At 39.6% G+C, this 17,471-nt stretch overlaps 3 protein-coding genes across 3 annotated transcripts in view; 2 read left to right on the forward strand and 1 right to left on the reverse strand.

Moving 5' to 3' along the window:
- LOC146467035 (uncharacterized) overlaps nucleotides 1-17,471 on the forward strand; it is a 63,104-nt gene that overhangs the window by 24,758 nt on the left and 20,875 nt on the right. The gene's annotated exons all lie outside the window — the stretch shown is intronic.
- LOC146467038 (uncharacterized) lies at nucleotides 6,634-16,951 on the reverse strand. Its single transcript, XM_085126498.1, has 2 exons — nucleotides 16,948-16,951; nucleotides 6,634-7,331 (listed from the first exon to the last, which is right to left on the reverse strand). Exons 1-2 carry the CDS (start codon nucleotides 16,949-16,951, stop codon nucleotides 6,634-6,636), a joined length of 702 nt encoding a protein of 233 aa, XP_084982624.1.
- LOC146467039 (uncharacterized) overlaps nucleotides 9,573-17,471 on the forward strand; it is an 80,498-nt gene continuing 72,599 nt past the window's right edge. The window contains exon 1 of the mRNA XM_085126490.1: nucleotides 9,573-9,635. The gene's annotated coding sequence lies outside the window, so the exon portion shown is untranslated. The remainder of the gene's footprint in view (nucleotides 9,636-17,471) is intronic.

Raw genomic sequence — 17,471 nt, forward strand, 5'->3', positions numbered from 1 at the left:
CAATCACAATGTTTAATTATAAATTGCTTCTGCAAAAACTGAATTTTTCAAGTTTCATACCTCAGCTCAGTTTTGTTGAAGAGTTTTCCAGCGGTGATATTTCGATTACAAGTAGAGCGACGACTTAAGATTTTAGATGATGGTAAAATTTCTTCCAATAGCTGCAATGTTAAGTTAGGTGTACAGTGCTAATAGGTACCAGCTAGCTGCCGGGTGGAACCTAGACACAAAAAGGCACTCTATCCATGTAGCTTAGTCTTACGTTTTCAATGATGAGGAGACTAGATTTTTTAATCATGGCACTTAACAACGTTTGCCTATGAATTTCAAAGAGAAACTTTGATTATCTGGTATTCTTCTCGATTTTCCCGCTCCTTACTCTATGGTACCGAATTCTTGTTGAATAATACCGAGCCGAGATTTCGGCTAAAAACATGCACATGTAATTCAGTACTAGCGGGAAAGGCGCAGCCCCAGAGAGCCAAATAACCGAGACTTAACTGTACAGTACATACTAGTTTTGTTTTTAGGATAAATGATTAATTTAAGTAGGAGAAAGAAAGAGTAACATTGAAGCTCAAGGCAGCCTCGTTTACTGGAATACGTTTTACGCCTTCTCGTTGAGAGACTATCGAAAACTAAACGTCCCCGCTTTTACCATCTCACTAAAATGGAGTGTTTTAACAATGTCCAGGACTAAACGTACCAAAACCCGGCTTGGCGAACGTAGACAGAAAATTAAATTGAGGTCATCATAGGACGGGCCTTTGATCAAACTACGAAATTTACAGAATTACAAAATTCTGATTCAACTGACAATGCGGATATTCCAAATAATATTCACTAATAAAAATTCGCCACGACGTTCTCTTGGTATAGAAACTGGAAGAAACAATGACGTTTGTTGAAAATTGAAAAGAATGCAAGAATTTTGGTTTGTTTTTGTTTTTTTGAAGATAGCGTCTACCTGTAGGACCTGACGCCCTCCCTCAACTTCTGAAATATGGTGCTCCGTCTCATTTAAGGGCCCCGCGCAATGGATGTGCGCTTCATCTAAAGCGCAATTTTTTTCTCACACGTGTGGTTTTGGAAATGTTTTTTCGCGTTCATAGAAGAAGCCTAAGTTTTGTGAACATGGTGTTTCCCTGAATTCCTACCAAAAAGTCTGAAAAATTGTGCACCGTTGCAGTTAAAGGGTTCCATTTGATAAGCGCTTCATTTTAAATACTGAGTTTTTGTTTTCTCCAGTAAATACTGTATGGTCTACGGCAATAATATTACTCACGTACAGATTAAATTGTAGATACAATGTAATACAGCAGTCGGGAACTTAACTTAATTAAGGTTGGTCTTTTAGCATCTATGGCGCGCTTGTTAAAAAGTCCATTTAATCATAAGCAAGGAAAACTGTTGAGCTTGAATGAATTTTTGTACAAAACTTTAATTGGTTAATTTTATTTCTCAAGTTCGAGAAATACCTGCACATGAAAAGGTTTATCGTGTCAGCTTTCCTTCTTTCTTTGAATTAGTAGGCGTCTTCCTTAAGAAATTAGAGTTGCGCGGACTATCACGAGATGGGCAGAACATATGCGCAGAAGCAAAGCAAAACACCCTCCTAAACGGCTTTATTGGGGAAAATATCAAGAGAGAACCCAAATGGGAAAGCCCGAATCGGACACAAGGTCCTTCGTAAGGCACCCACCTGGAAAAAGTAATACAAATAGTTAAAGATAAATATCAGGATGATGTGATCACTTTGAATTGTCGTATACCTTCAAGAAAAAATGAGAAATATGAAACAAAAAGAGAGATTAAAGTTCAGATTGCAGGAGATACTTCTCATGTGACAGGATAACATTCTCAGTAAAGCTTACTTAGTTCAATTTCAGAATGTTGACAAGAAGAAGAATGTTAGAGCGGTTTTCAATCGAGTGTCGTAAAACCAAAACTAAAGTAATTACTCTGGCCAATCACAACAGGTGCAAACAGTGCAATGAGCAAATCAGAATTCAAAGCAAATACATGTAACTGGCGCCATGCGCGAGAAAACACGTGAGGCCAAAACACGATTGGTTTAGGGTTTTACATCTTATTGGTTGAGAAAGTGGCGCCAATTTTATCAACCAATCACAGAGCGTAGTAATGCAAAACCAAAGCAAAAACGTATTACTTTCGACAATCAACTGAAAACCGCTATAAAAAGTAAAGCTTAGTATACCTTTTTAGTTTCAGAATTTGAACATTTTACAAGTAATAAAACCGTTGTTCCTAAAAGAGAAAACCTTTTGTTTTACCATTCCCGAACAAGGTAAGAGTAAATTAAAAGCAGATGAGTAGCGATCCTGTTTAGTATCCAAGCTCGCATATTTCACTTCAGATCGTAACTGAATGGAGAGATGATGTGGTTGCGTGTTTAGGGCTCTAGAATTTTCATCTGTCATAGCGTCATTTCCTTGAAAACAAATGTGCTTCTCATTGCCTCTCTCTAATTCCTGGCCTCCTATGGTGAACAGTGAACTGTTAAAGCAATGGGAAAAATATATAGGGGAACAATATCCCTTTGCGATGGTGGGGGCTTTAGTTTGACCAATTACTATAACGGATAGGAAACATGACGTATTTTTAGCAAGCCGCTTATTTGAATAGTTATTTTCGTTTACTTGGAAAATTTGCTTTTTGTTATTTTTCCCCACCCTGGTGTATAAATTGAAACCCGCGACAAACTGCAATCGCGACTTAACAAAATGACATCAACTAGCATGTGGTCGGGCTGGAGGCTGTGATGGGGGAAACACTTCTAGTCTCTTCATGTTTTAAAAACTGGAAACAACTACCATCATTTCAAACCCTCTCACCTTAACATGGAAGCAGTGTTTTCAGGATTAAAGGTTTGGAAAAACAGCCCGACCGACCAGACACAGAACTTTATACAAAGGCTTTCGCCATGTTATGTTGAGACAAGCGAACACAAGACGGTCACTTTTATAGAGACGAATTCTATCTTGAAGTATTATTTTATGAGACTCCAGCCATATAACTGGAAATCCTTTACTACTGGGCCCTCCGAAGACACTAAGACCCAATAGAGAGATTTAGGGTAACGTGTTTTTCTTTGCAAACGGCTGAACGGCAGACATGACCACGTGACCATGTCTATGGCAAATGAAACATTCTCCCAGGGGAGGTACTCCTAGGAATTTGTTGTATAGGCGTGCGGCCGGTTCTCCAATCCTATTTGAGACCGAAACATGTAATTTTGTGTTAACCTTTTTCACACCTGGCCTATACAATTCGTGTCCATTTTCAGATCCATATCGTTTCTGCAAAATCCTTACCCGTTTTCAGACTTTAAGACCAAAGTCGTTAAAATTTATACACTATTTCAAACCAAAACGGCTCAATAGCCATACCCTTTGGGGAAGCATATAAGGACGTATACCCCCGCGGAACATTAAAAACCAGGAAGTTCTTCCCCAAGCCAATCATGACCTTGCTTTATCGGTTCAGTGGATTTTAATGACAAGCAGAGAGGCAATGGCCAAAATATAGAATTGGCAAGAAACTTGCCTTCGAACTTTGATCTACTGCAAAAAAATGGAGTGCTCAATGATATTGGAACGTTTCCGGAAAATGAACAGAAGTGCTTTAATGCTTATCATCAGCTCAATACTGAGGAAAAAGGGAATAATGTAAGGTTCATAAAATGTCATTCTGGTGATATGGAAATGCCATTGTAGGTAAAACATTGTACCAATCTATTTTCTGCCTCCTTTGTTAACCAATGGAAAGTCGCAAGATTTTTTGCGGCCACTTCATGCTGTTTTACAGACCATTTCCTCACAGCGCGGGAACTCGGTGGCCCAACGAGAGTGAATTGTACAGAAACTACCTCGGTCATTTCAGTAACCCGTTGTTAAAAAGAAAAAGAAGAGTCATTCATAGAAATAACAGGTCATGCTTAAGGAAGTTCACCTAAAATGAAAAATTAGTCCGAATGTTAGATTAAAACGCATTTGTTAAATAATATTATTATATGGATGCCAAGTTTTAATAACTTTCGATGACCATTTTGACATGTTAAATGCTTTTACAACTTACACAATTATCTACGTACTTACGCTGTTAAGTAGGAATTATAAAAATCTTTTCATATACTGCTTTTATTTACGTACAACAAAGTTCATTTAAAATTTAAAGGCTCCGTACGAACTGCGTATATACGTATATTTCTAAGTTCTCAATTACAAGCTAAGAATAATACGTGTCCATTAACCTTTTTTTAATAACAAATATTTAACAATATCTGTCACTCTGTGTCCAATAAAACCAGTCACACTAAAGGAACAGTTTCTGCTTTTTGTACGTATGCGAATAGTCGGTGACAATTCGCGAATCCGCAATCAAGATAAAATCGTGGACTGAGAAGCCATACCAAACATAACCACTAACTGGGTATGGTTTCAAGTGTTCTACCAGGCAAAAGAACTGAAAGGGGCAGTGTCACCTCTTTGTAATGTTACATTGAATGGCCAAAAAACATATTTGAATCTACGGAATCGTTAAAATATTTGTTCAGTTTTGTTAGCAATAACGTTACTTGGGCACAGAAACTAGTATTGATTATGTTTGGTTGCGTATGGCTAGGATGGAAATGGATTACAACTGTAAAACGTTCGCCAATTTTTTGAAGTTCTTCCTTTGTATTTCAGAGAAATACGAAAAACTGATTACAACTTAGACAAATGAAGCAAATCACTAAAACATTTTCCTCCGGTTGCTCTAAGAGCAATTTCATATTAGAGAATTAAAAGGTTCTTTGTCAAACGTTGAACAGTTTTTACCGTAATACAATAAAATTGCCGTGACAGTTCCCCTTTACTGTACTCGGATGCATCCTGATGGACAACAAACAACTAAATACGGTTCACTAGTTGTATGATAGCCTGACTACACAGACATCGTTTCGCGGTGCCACTACTGGTCTTCCCGCCTTCAGTTGTAGTACAGCCAAACGGCGTCCTTTGCGGCATCCTTTTCGTTCAGGGTAGTTCTGTGATAAACGTCGGTTTGCATGGCTTTACTAATCTGCAAGTCTAACTAGTGGAAATAAAAGAAATATGCTTGTCCGAATATGCTTAAAAAGCTCCACTAAACCTAATGTATGTTACAAAGTGGACATATCACAAAATCAAAATAGGGACCTCTAAAAGAAAACATTGTCGTGATCGCAAAATGGCAAAAGTTGTAAAAATATTAACGATACTGATGCTCAGAAGAAGAAGTTTACTTTTCGGACTATTGGACCAACAGTTCGAGCAAGCAGGAGAACGAGCGAAGGCTTCTTGCTCGCTGGAAGCTCCGTTTGCTTTCTTGCACTCGCTTTGAAGGGACACCACTGCTACGCGGGCTAACATTTAGCTCGATTTCAATCAGTATATTTTTCCTTTTCGTGTGTGTGTGTATGTTTTTGGAGACGTCTGGCCAACGTTTTCAATTTTTCCCCTTATTCGGTCTTCTTTCCTTTTTTGAAAACTTACTTGCAAAGTCAGCGAATTTTCATAAAAAACTGGGACAATACCCACGACACCGTACATGAAAAGCTGTTGTGGGTCTGAAATATCAATTAGTTATATACGTGTGAAACCCTGAAGTGGTTTAGCTATTCAATACTGAAGCATTCTTTTCTGCGTCACGCAGCTAATATCGTTTGTTCATCTAAGACAACTACATCTACTGATAAAAGTCAAACATCAACTGCCCTGCAAAGTCAGTTCAGTCAGTTTTCACAAAAGGAGAGTCATCAGCTAAACAATCTAATTGACCGAGAGACTTGCACAAGAACTGAAGGATTTCTTAAACACTTCTCATTTGCATAGCTACATCAGCTGATCTGGAAGAAACACAAATAGGGACGCTGGATATCTCAGTCTGGGAACCTAATATCAGCCTCTACTGACAGAGCATCCCTATCCTTATTATTTCTGTATTCAGCGCTATTTTTTCTTTTAATCCCTAACCCTCAATTCAAACAACCTCCCCAGAGTCCAACTATCGATATTTGAAAAAAAAAATAGATAATAATAATAATAATAATAATAATAATAATAATAATAATAATAATAATAATAATTTATTTATTTATATTGCGCTTTTTAGCATGCAATGATCAAAAGCGCATTACAATATTAGAATATCCTAAATACGTACATAAACTAAATTTAACGATAATAAAGTAATTTAAGCGCTAAAGGCTAATAGCTAACTTAAAAAGATATGTTTTAAGACAAGATTTAAAAGTTAAAATCAATCAATCAATAGTGCACAGGCTTGCTGGGAGCGCGTTGAACAGTGTAGGCGCAGCTACACTGAAAGATCTGTCACCTAAGGATTTTTTCATTATTCCTGCTGGATGTAATAGAATGGTGCCTAATTTAGTGCTTTAAAAGCTAAAAGTAAAATTTCAAAATGTATTCTATACCAAACTGGCAACCAATGTAATTTATTTCTTCCAAAACGGGCGTAATATGGTGATATTTGCGGCTCCAAGCTAGTAACCTAGCTGCTCCGTTCTGTACTCTCTGCAGTTTAGTTATTTCACAACCTGGAAGTCCATGGAGAAGTCCGTTGCAATAGTCAATTCTGCTTGTGACGAAAGCATGCAGAGGCAATTCTATAATTATCTCTTGCTAAAAGTTCACTTATTTGCTTAATATTGTGGAGCCAGAAAAATTCCGCGCCACAAGACTTTGAAATATGGGTGGAGAAGTTAGAGTCAAACCAGGAGCCAAGGTTGCATACTTCAGACACGGGCTTTAAGTCTGTTGCGCCAACAAGGACAGTACAAGGATTAATTTTCAACAGTTGCTGTCTAGATTTGATAATAAGAAATTGAGTCTTATCATCATTAATTTTTAGTTTGTCCTGGTACATCCATTTTCTTAAGTCACTAATGCATCTTTCCATGGCGTACACCACCTCTGCCTGATCCGTCGGACTGTTGGGCTTAAAAGACAAGTAGAGTTGAGTGTCATCAGCGAAACAATGAGCGTTAGGTAGGTGTGCTTGTATTATCACGAAGAGCTTTGAGGCGTACACCCCACAAAGAAGCGGACCTAAACAACTTCCCTGTGGAACACCGAAGCGCAAATCGAAGCTATCTGATTTAACCCCATCAAACAAATTACGTTGGCTACGCCCTAATAAATATGAAGAAAACCACTCTACAGCCTTTCGACGTATACCGGAGCTTGTGTTCAAGCGTCTAAGAAAAATTCCACGATCTACTGTGTCAAATGCGGCACTTAAATCTAAGAGGACAAGTAGCGTACGCGCTGCGAGTTCATATTTAAAAGAATATCATTAACGACTTTGACTAATGGACGACTAGAAACTCACATAGCAGGTCACATAGGCCTCGATCTGAGACCCAGAGGCCGCCATATTATTTTCACGTCTCATCACGGTAATATGCCGTCTTCAGAATGAAAAGAAACCTTTTTGAAGCGATAAATAAAAAAGCGATGGAAATTGGAGAGTTTGTGGGGAGGAGGTAATATTAGTACCCTAAAAACGACTGCGTGGGACGCTACGTTCTCCTTCGTTGCTCAAACATCGCATAAATTATAAATTAATGGTCTGTCCGCTTTAACATTGGCAATGAAAATCACCAATGAGCGCGCGAGAATTTCTGCTGTTATTGTTAAAATACTGATGGACAGATAATGCCGGGTGTATTTCAACACTTTTACCAGAAACAAAAATCTTTTTGCTCATTGCTTTTGCTCGCAAGACGCAAAAGATCCCCCGAATTTATATCCAAAACCATCTATTCTACTTAACTGAAATTTCCTTAACAGCCTAAATGAATAACCTTTTTAAAACAAGAAGCTGTGTCCAGCTTATACTCGGGCCATATGCGTGGTGCGTAAAGCCTACAATCTTTTAACAGTGATAACCTCCAGCATCGCCAATTCCCCCAAATTGATAGCCTGCGAGCAAGCTCTCTTGGGGGTGGATTCTCTTTCCCCCTCTTGCCCCCCACCCCCAAGAGAGCTTGCTCGCAGGCTACCAAATAGATAGATACAGAGATATAGTGAGGCAATAAGTAACCACCAGATAGAATTGCATTTCTTGCAGTCAGAATGAAATACAGGGGAAAACGACATTTGTCATACGAATGCTTTTTATAATCCCAGGGCTTTAATCCTTACGTTTTCACCTTTCGTTTAGAGACAGAAACCATTTGTACGGTCCTAATATGTATGTGACGCCGGGTCAATGACGGATCGTAATTTTCGGTATGATCTAGACCCGGGGAGGGTGGGGGGGGGGGTGGGGTGAGGTACTCCCTGATGTGACCTTAACGGGGACGTGCGGTCCGATAGGGTATGGTTTTCAGGGTGTTTTGTCTTGAACGGGGAATCTATTTCATCACTTTCTGTCTTAAACAGGGTATCCCTACATGACCTAATGGCTTAAACAGATTGTGATTGCCAATGCATTAAAATACGGTAAGAAACTAGTGTATTCTTATTTCATTCTAGCCTTAAACAGGGTGTGATTTTGGGTTAAATGTCTTAGAAAGGGCCTGAAAATTTTGAATTCTGTCTCAAACGGGATAGGGAAATCGGAGAATTGTGTCTTAAACAGGGTCAGGGTTTGAACGCCCGGGCCGCACCTCCCTACCCAAACATCTATTGAGTACCCCCTCCCCCCCCCCCCCCCCGGATCTAGAGTAACGTAACGCATCACGCGTACGTTTACGTTTGTGTCCTTGTACGTTTTTCAATGTTTCGCTGTTTATATTTTTAAATGAAATTCAGGGGAAATAATTTGTTATTCACCGTTCATTTGAAGACAGAAACCGTTTCTACATTAATTGTTTTTCTACAGTAAACGTGAGACATCTTTACCTATCTTGGCCCGCGGGGTCATAGACTGATTTAGTTGCCAAATTTTCGGTTAAACAAAACTAACCCTGAGGCACTCAGGTTAGCCTAAAAACACTCTGGTTAGCCTAAAGAGCACTCCAGTTAGCCTAAATAGTACTTAGATTAGCTTAAATAGGCTAAGCTCCCCGGTTAGCTTTAACGATTAGCAGTTTATGTTGCGGTTGTTCATGCCTCGCATGGCTCGCAGTTTTGTTCATGCCTCGCACGTCTGGCTCACATGTTGTAAACATTCCTCACGGCCCGAAAACAAAGAACGCGACCGAGAATTTAAAGAATTTGATGACACGACAGAAAACGTAACTCGTACCAGCCGAGTACAAAAAACGAGACCGAGAACAATAACTCGTGGCCCGCAGTCTTATCTCTCGGCCCATCGCGACCCCAAAAAGAAAAAAGAATTTGATAATGCTACCCGCCTTACGGCCGGAGTAATAATACAATGGAATATTTACCCAGCCAACGCCTTGCTTCTCATCCCTGGCCTCAAAGAAGATCATAACACTTGTTAAAGTGTATTTTCAATGTATGACGTCCCAACATGTGAGAAACTGATTTCGGTTTCTTGGAAGTGAAGATTTGGCTCCGTGATTTTGATGTTTACTATTCAATGTACATTAGTGGGGTTGAAGCAAATCACTCAAACTCATAAAACGCAATACAGTGTCAAGACATCAAAGGTTTTAGGTAAGTAAAACATAAACCACCATATGCTTGGCAATTGTATGGCTTTTATAATTTAACAGTTTTAAGAAGAAGGACATAAACTAAGTGGATAGACAATCTCGCGCGGATTAGTATTTTTTTTTAGCGATTGGCCGGTTTACCAACAAACGGAGATCAAGCTCGATTATAAATCGTGTAAAGGAAATTTTAAATTGCTTAACACGATGATCCCGGAACATTTATTATTGATGTATATATAAAGGGCATTTGTAAAAGCGGAGAATATTGTCAAGAAAAAAGTGACTCAAGTTCAATCAGTATAATATGCACGATAGAGATTGACAGCTAACTAAACATTTCCTGTTCGTGTTATGTGTCCACCTTCCCACTAATCTTTATCTGCGCTGACAAGATCAAGCAAACATTTAAAATACGTCAACCACAAGAAAAATGATTATGATGTTAGAGGTCGTAAAACAGGATTGAAAGGTTTCGGTTTCTAGAGTGAAACTAATTCATTTGAAAGTCCCCGATATTAAGGTTGCACTGTTATAAAGCGAGAGATGACGAGATAACAAGAAATACTACAATATATTACATGGTCTTTGCCTTTAGCAGATTACAATAGAGTCATAAGGCGATATTTCTGTTTGAATACTTTTGGATCGAAGATGAAAGTCCTACTGAGTTGTAAATTATCTTACCCGAAACTGAATGAAAATACAGCGCAAAATATGGCATTGATATTGTAATTATCTTACGCACCTACATTGTTTCGGTTGAATTTTCTGGAAACAGTTCAGCCCGTTTTGTCGGAATTAATTTTCGGTATCACTCGTGTGATAATTAGATAGTTTTGAGCAGTTATATATTATAAGGCGATAATTTATTTCGGTTTCTGTGAATAAAGATATGGCAACATGTTTTTGGAAGCTCACTTTTCAGTGCGAGATACGTCGAAGCCAATCTCTGCTGAAAACTGCGGGCTGACGTTTCCTTCTTTTGCTGCGCAGCTCAAGATGGTCCGAGAAAGTCCGATTTTAAACGGCGGTGCCTTGGTTGCGTTCGCTTTTACAAACCAAGATGGCATAATTTTCATCGAAGCGTACGATTCTCGAAAATCCCACGGAAAAATAGGGGACTATAAAAGGACCAGATGGCTCGATAATTGAGATGGCGGGAGTCAACCTCGTTCCCAGGGTCTCTCCTCTTCCCGTCTCCCTCTCCGCTCCTTGGGACGGGAAGAGGAATCGGCCCCGGGAACGAGGTTGGGCGAGACTTCCATTTCACCGTCTTTCGCCGTAACATCCAAATTAACCCAGAATACCTTTCAGGCACCAAAAAGGAAAACACGTGCTTTCCACAGTGGCTCTAAAAAAATGGCTGACGCTCGACTCGCTGTAGGCGTGTGGGACAAAATTGGAGACAAGTGCTTAGTCGAGATATTAAGGTTCGCTGTCATTATGAAATTTTTTTTTTCCAAAATGAGATTTTGAATTTAAGAATAAGTGAAAAAGAAGTTCGTACGCTTGACATTTAAAGGGTTAAGTAATTGCTGGCGAGCATTAGCAAGGCAGCACACTATTCTTTCCAATAGCGGAAAAAGGATTTTGCTTTGTTTAAATTTGCTTCGCGCGTTGCCCCGTAATATGCGTTGCTGCAATAATGATTTCTGGGCAAAAAATACCGAGCCAAGAGGTCTGGAGCGGTCTGTTTCGCAAATTCCAGAAATGAACTCTTCTGACCTAGATCGTGACGGCATTTTTAAAGACCGCAGAATACAAATTAGTTAAAACTAGTTAAAACTAGTTTGTTAACATTTGTAATCGCTTTTGTTCAACATGCCTTGCTGCAATAATGATTTCTGAACAAAAAATACCGAATCAAGAGGTCCGAAGTCATCGGTTTCGCAAATTACAGATTTGTATTTTGCGAAATGACTCTTCGTAGACCGTGACGGTATTTTTTGAACACCGCAAAATACAAACCAGTGATTAAATAACTAGTTTGTGACATTTGTAATCGCTTTTCTTCAATATTCCTCGCAGCAATGATTTCTGAACAAAAAGTAGGGAGCCAAGAAGTCCAGAAGTGCTTGCTCCGTTTTGCAAAACACACATCTGTAGTTTGCGAAATGAGCTCTGTGTAGACGGTGAAGTTTACATTTGTAAACGTTTTACTTCAATATTCCTAGTCTCGATGATGATTTCTGAACAAAAAATAGTAAGCCAAGGGGTCCGAAATGCTCCGTTTGGCAAATTACTGATAATCTATTTTACGTCTTGGTAGACCGCGACGGTATTAACACGTTTGTTTACATTCGTTAGCGCTTTTCGCTGCAATGATTATTTATTCTGAACGAAACATATTGAGTAAGGAGTTTGAGGAAGTTTTAAAAATTGCTTAAAGAACACTCGACCGCCGCAACAGAGGATATTGGAGATTTTGAGGACATCAATTCGATAAACTACACAAGCTCTCGAACGGTTAAAGCGAAGAGCGGATTTGACGTGGATTTTCAAATACTGGAATGGACAACGCTACATTACGGTTAATATCATCAACTTCGTAATTATCATTATCAACTAACTATCTACCTACCTAACTAGGATTATAAAGTTAAAAGGAAATAAAACAATAAATGCTGCTTTTTCTTGGGGGCCATCAAATAAGATATATCTATTCCACTAAACTGAAATTTCCCTTAAATGCATAAGTGATGAACCTTTTAAAAATATAACAATAGAATATTCACCCAGCCAACGCCCTAACCTTCTAATCTCTGGCGCTCATAACGCTTGTTAATGTGTATTTTCAATGTGTGACATCCAACATGTGATAAACTGATTTCGGTTTCCTGGAAGTGAAGATATAGTTTCGTGATTTTGATGTTTACTTTTCAATGTACATCAGTGGGGTCGAAGCAAATCACTCACTGAACTCTTAAAACGCAATACAGCAGGTCAAGACACCAAAGGTTTTAGGTAAGTAAAACTATAAACTATCATATGCTTGGGAATTGCATGATTTATATAATTTAACAGCTTTGAGAAAAAGGACATAAACTAGGTGGATAGACAATCTCGCGCGGATTGGTATTTTTTTTTTTTTTTAGCGGTTAACTGCTTACCGACAAAAAAGGAGATGAAGCTCGATTATAAATCGTCTAAATGAATGTTTAAATTGACTAAACACGATGTTCCCCGTTCATTTGTTGTATCTACAATGAAGAGAATTTAACGATGTATATAAAGGGCATTTGTAAAAGAGGAGAATACTGTCAAGAAAAAAATTATTTTTCATCAGTGACCTAATCAGTCTAATCAGTATAACATGCACGATTGAGATAGCTAAGGCCAACAGCCGAACTTTTTATCAGCCGAACCTAATGCATAAATTATTATAACGTATTTCAGATGCAATTTCTCGTAGACAGCATGTTTTGCTTCAAATAAATTAAGTTTGGCTTATTAAGTTCGGCGTCTGAATCGAAAGGCTGGATTTGTGATTTGGGCTAACCTTAATTTGAGTTAAGGCCGGCTCATGAAAAGTTCGGCGTCTGATCTGGTCCTAAACATTTCCTGTCGTGTTATGTGTCCACTTTCCCACTAATCTTTATCTGTGCTCACAAAATAAGGCAAACATTTAAAATAAGTGAACCACAAGATAAATGATTGCGATGTTTAAGGTCTTAAAACACGATTGAATGGTTTCGGTTTCTTGCATAAAACTAATTCATTTGAAAGTGGTTGCACCGTTATAAAGCGAGAGATGACGAAATAACTACAAATACTAAAATTTGTATTGCTTGGTCTTTGCCTTTAGCAGTTTACAATAGAGTCATAAGGCGATATCTCTGATCTGTTTGAATACGTTTGGATCGAAGATGAACGTCCAACTGAGTTGTAAGTTACGTTATCTTAACCCAAAACTGAATGAAAATACAGCGCAAAATATGGCATTGACCGCGTAATTATTTTCCGCACCTACATTGTTTCGGTTGAATTTTCTGGAAACAGTTCAGCCCGTTTTGTCGGGATAAAATTTCGTTGTCACTCGTGTGATAATTAATTAGTTTTGAGCAGTGACATTGTATAAGGCGATAATTTATTTCGGTTTCAGTGAATAAAGATATGGCAACATGTTTTTGGAAGCTCACTTTTCAGTGCGAGATACGTCGAAGCCAATCACTACTGAAAACTGAGGGCTGACGTCTCCTCCTTTTGCTGCTGCGCGTACGTTCTGCGCATCTCAAGATGGTCCGAGAAAGTCCGATTTCAAACGGCGGTGCCTCGGTTACGCTCGCTTTTACAAACCAAGATGGCGTATATCCATCGAAGCGTACGATTCTCGAAAAATCCCACGGAAAAATAGGGGACTACAGAAGGACCAGATGGCTCGACAATTGAAATGGCGGGACTCAACCTCGTTCCCAGGGTCTCTACTCTTCCCGTCTTCCTCTCCGCTCCTTGGGACGGGAAGAGGAGAGACCCTGGGAACGAGGTTGCGCAGGACTTCCATCTCACCCTCCTTCGCCGTAACATCCAAATTACTCAGAATACCTTTCATGCACTAAAAAGGAAATAACATGCTTTCAAAAGTAGCTCTAATAAAATGGCTGATGTTCGACTCGCTGTAGGCGTGTGGGACAAAATTGGAGACAAGTGCTTAGTCGAGAGATGAACGTTCGCTGTCATTCATGGAATTTTGTTTCCAAAATGAAATTTTCAATGAAAGAATAATTGAAGATAAAGATGTGTGTTTTTAGCTTTGCTCCAGGACCCATAAAACGAGCATTTGTGGTTTTGCTAATTGAAAACAAATGTTGGTAATGGAAGGGCAAACGGGGGTTATTCTCAGTTTATTTTCTCTTTTAAAAAGCCTCAAACAATTACTGGTCGACACAATAAGCAGACCATCTTTAAATCAGTAGCCCTGTAAAGCGTATGAATTCGTCCGCTAGACATTTTAAGGGTTAAGTAATTGCTGGCGAGCATTAGCAAGGTAGCACACTATTCTTTCCAATAGTGGAAAAAACCAAAAATTTGTCGGATGTAAGATCGGAGGTATGCGCAGCTGAATTTTCATTAATATTAATATTAATATTATTATTATTATTATTATTATTATTATTATTATTATTATTATTATTATTATTATTATTATTAACCGGGATATCCAGGCCTGCGATGACGTCACTTAAAATTGCACATGGAAAAAGATCTCACAGAGTTTCAGAGTACATTACATTATTCTTCACATTTTCAGGCAGATCATTTACAGTGCTCTTTTCCCTGTTGCGCCAATGCATTTGACTTTTGAGTCAAAATCTCTGCCCGTTGAGGTAAAGTATTCGACTTTTAAGTCATATTGTTCTTTGTCCATAGAGGCGAAAGAAATCTTACAACCATAGATTTAAAATTTACATCGCTCGTTTAATCTAACCATTCAACTGTTAGGTCAAATGGCTGTCTGCACTTTGAGGGGAAGTCTGAAACCCCTCACCACCCCCTAGTCATACTCTAGCGTCTAAAAGGCATTTTAGTGAAGAACGTCTGTTCCTTTAGTATAGTTAATATGTTGCTTTTCCTTGAGGTTTGGTGAATGTTTTGTCCCTTTCAGACATAACTGTCTTGTACTTTATACTAGAAATAAGTGACTCGCAAAACCTCGCGAAGCTGGGGCTGGGTGGAAAGCTCTCTTTACTCGTATTGTAGCATCAAATGAGGAGCATAGCAGCTATTTTGATGAGCATGGTCTTTTCGAGGTTCCACAGGCTAGTTTAATTTGCGGTTGAAAATCTATTTCTGACGAGACGAAATGTACAACGTGCGTGAAGCGCTGTGGTGTTCGATGAATTTATTTCCCACGGAAAATTATTTTACGGCGGTCACAAAACGTGTAATTTCTTCAATGCAATCTTTCACAAAAAAGATTTCTGGAAGAAAGGGAAAAGATTCTGGAGAGATAGTTCTGTATCCAGTGAATATTGATGAACATTGCAGTTGAAATTGGATTCGGCACGCAAACTTTCCCGATGTATGCAAATTTTGCTCCAGACGACGCCAGACATTCTGACGTCATTCATACTTTGTTTTTCACTGTTGCCAGGCAACAGTGCGGACACCTTCACGGAAATATATAGACATACATACATACATATATATAAATATATGTTCGGCTCGAATTCGCACGGCTTAGCTCCCGAGCGCGGCCTTCGGCGGGCCATCGGCCCGACAAATTTATTAACCTCGCTACGCTCGGGCCTTCGGCCCTCGCTTCGCGAGGAATAACAACACCTAGTCGCTAATTTGGGCCTATAACGTTTTTTTCCTGCAGCCGGACGCCCTGGCAAGTCAATAAATGTAAATCATACCTTGGGCTTCTGTGGTGGGTTTTAATTTCTTCCATTGTGTTCAGATTTTATCCGAATGAGCCTGACTGGAATATATCGGGGCAGATTTCCCCCCTCCCCCTCCCCGTAATAACTCTAAGAGTGTTCAGGTTAAGGCATGGTTTTCACTAAGGCATAAGCATAAGCATTATTACAAACGCCGCTTAAGCAAGTGAAAACACCTTTTATATGAGCATAAACATAAGCGCATGAAGGACCAACACGTTCATTCTCCTTGTGCTTATGTTTAAGCTTATGTCGCAGTTTTCACGAGTTTACGCAACAGGACGGCTTATGTGGTGGGACGGCAAATTGTGCTTGTGTGACCAAGGTGACCGGGCCAAGTATTTATTACTCTAGATTGCAACATTCATACCGCTCGTGGTTTTTAGGTTTACACAGATGACGGTACACCAGTTTTAGTCAAAAATCCCCTATAAATGTGACGGTGCTAAGATGTCATTTTGGTCACAGAACGATATTTCACCGTCCCCGGCCCTACCCTTAGCCGTCCTGTTGCGTAAGCTCACTAATAGGAAGAGGACGACACAAGTTCAAGCACATGCAAAAGGCAGTCAACTTTTTCGTCCGCCATCTTCCTAAACATCCAGGGGAGCTGGTATCAAGAATTCCATCATTAAATGGCTTTCCGCAAGTGCGCCTGTCCTTATGCTTATGTAGCTAATGTTCTCACTTGCTTATCTTTATGCTTATGCTTATGCTTACGTTCTGGTAAAGACCAGTCTTATAGCATTGAAACTTGGCGAATGAGTACTGCTTTTTTCCTTTGGGTTCCACAACGGAAAGTGATGACTGTTATGACCTGATATTACATCATGATTTCTTAGATCTGTTTCTCTTTACTTGTTTTTGCTTTTTAACGCTCACTGGTGTTTTCTTATACAGTGATTTCTGTTTTCCACAACAACAGTAACTTACACATATTCGAGCCAAAGCGTTTCGAGAAGGAAACTTCCACCGGTCATGGCAAAGAGTCCAGCCAAAAATGGAAAGGAAAGTGACGTCACGCCAACTGCTGAGGAAAGTGACGTCACCCAAGCTGGCGAGAAAATTGCGGTCACAACAGCTGGTGAGGCAAGGGCGGTCACACCAGCTGGCGAGAAAAGTGCGGCCTCACCAGCTGGTGAGAAAAGTCCGGTCACACCAGCTGGTGAAGCAAGTCCGGTCACACCAGCTGGTGAGGCAAGCGACGTCATTCCAGCTGGTGAGGAAGGTGACGTGAGGCCAGCTGGTGAGAAAAGTGACGTAGCGCCAGCTGCTGAGGAAGGTGACGTCACGCAAAATGGTGAGGAAAGTGACGTCACGCCAGCTGATGAGGAAAGTGCAGTCAACCAAGCTGGTGAGGAAAGTGACATAACACCAACTGCTGAGGAAAGTGACGTCACGGCAGCTGGTGAGGAAAGTGACGTAACACCAACTGCTGAGGAAAGTGACTTTACCGC

Source organism: Pavona decussata, unplaced genomic scaffold (genome assembly GCF_977016875.1).
Source record: "Pavona decussata unplaced genomic scaffold, jaPavDecu1.1 SCAFFOLD_140, whole genome shotgun sequence".
In the NCBI taxonomy this organism is placed as follows: Eukaryota; Metazoa; Cnidaria; class Anthozoa; order Scleractinia; family Agariciidae; genus Pavona; species Pavona decussata.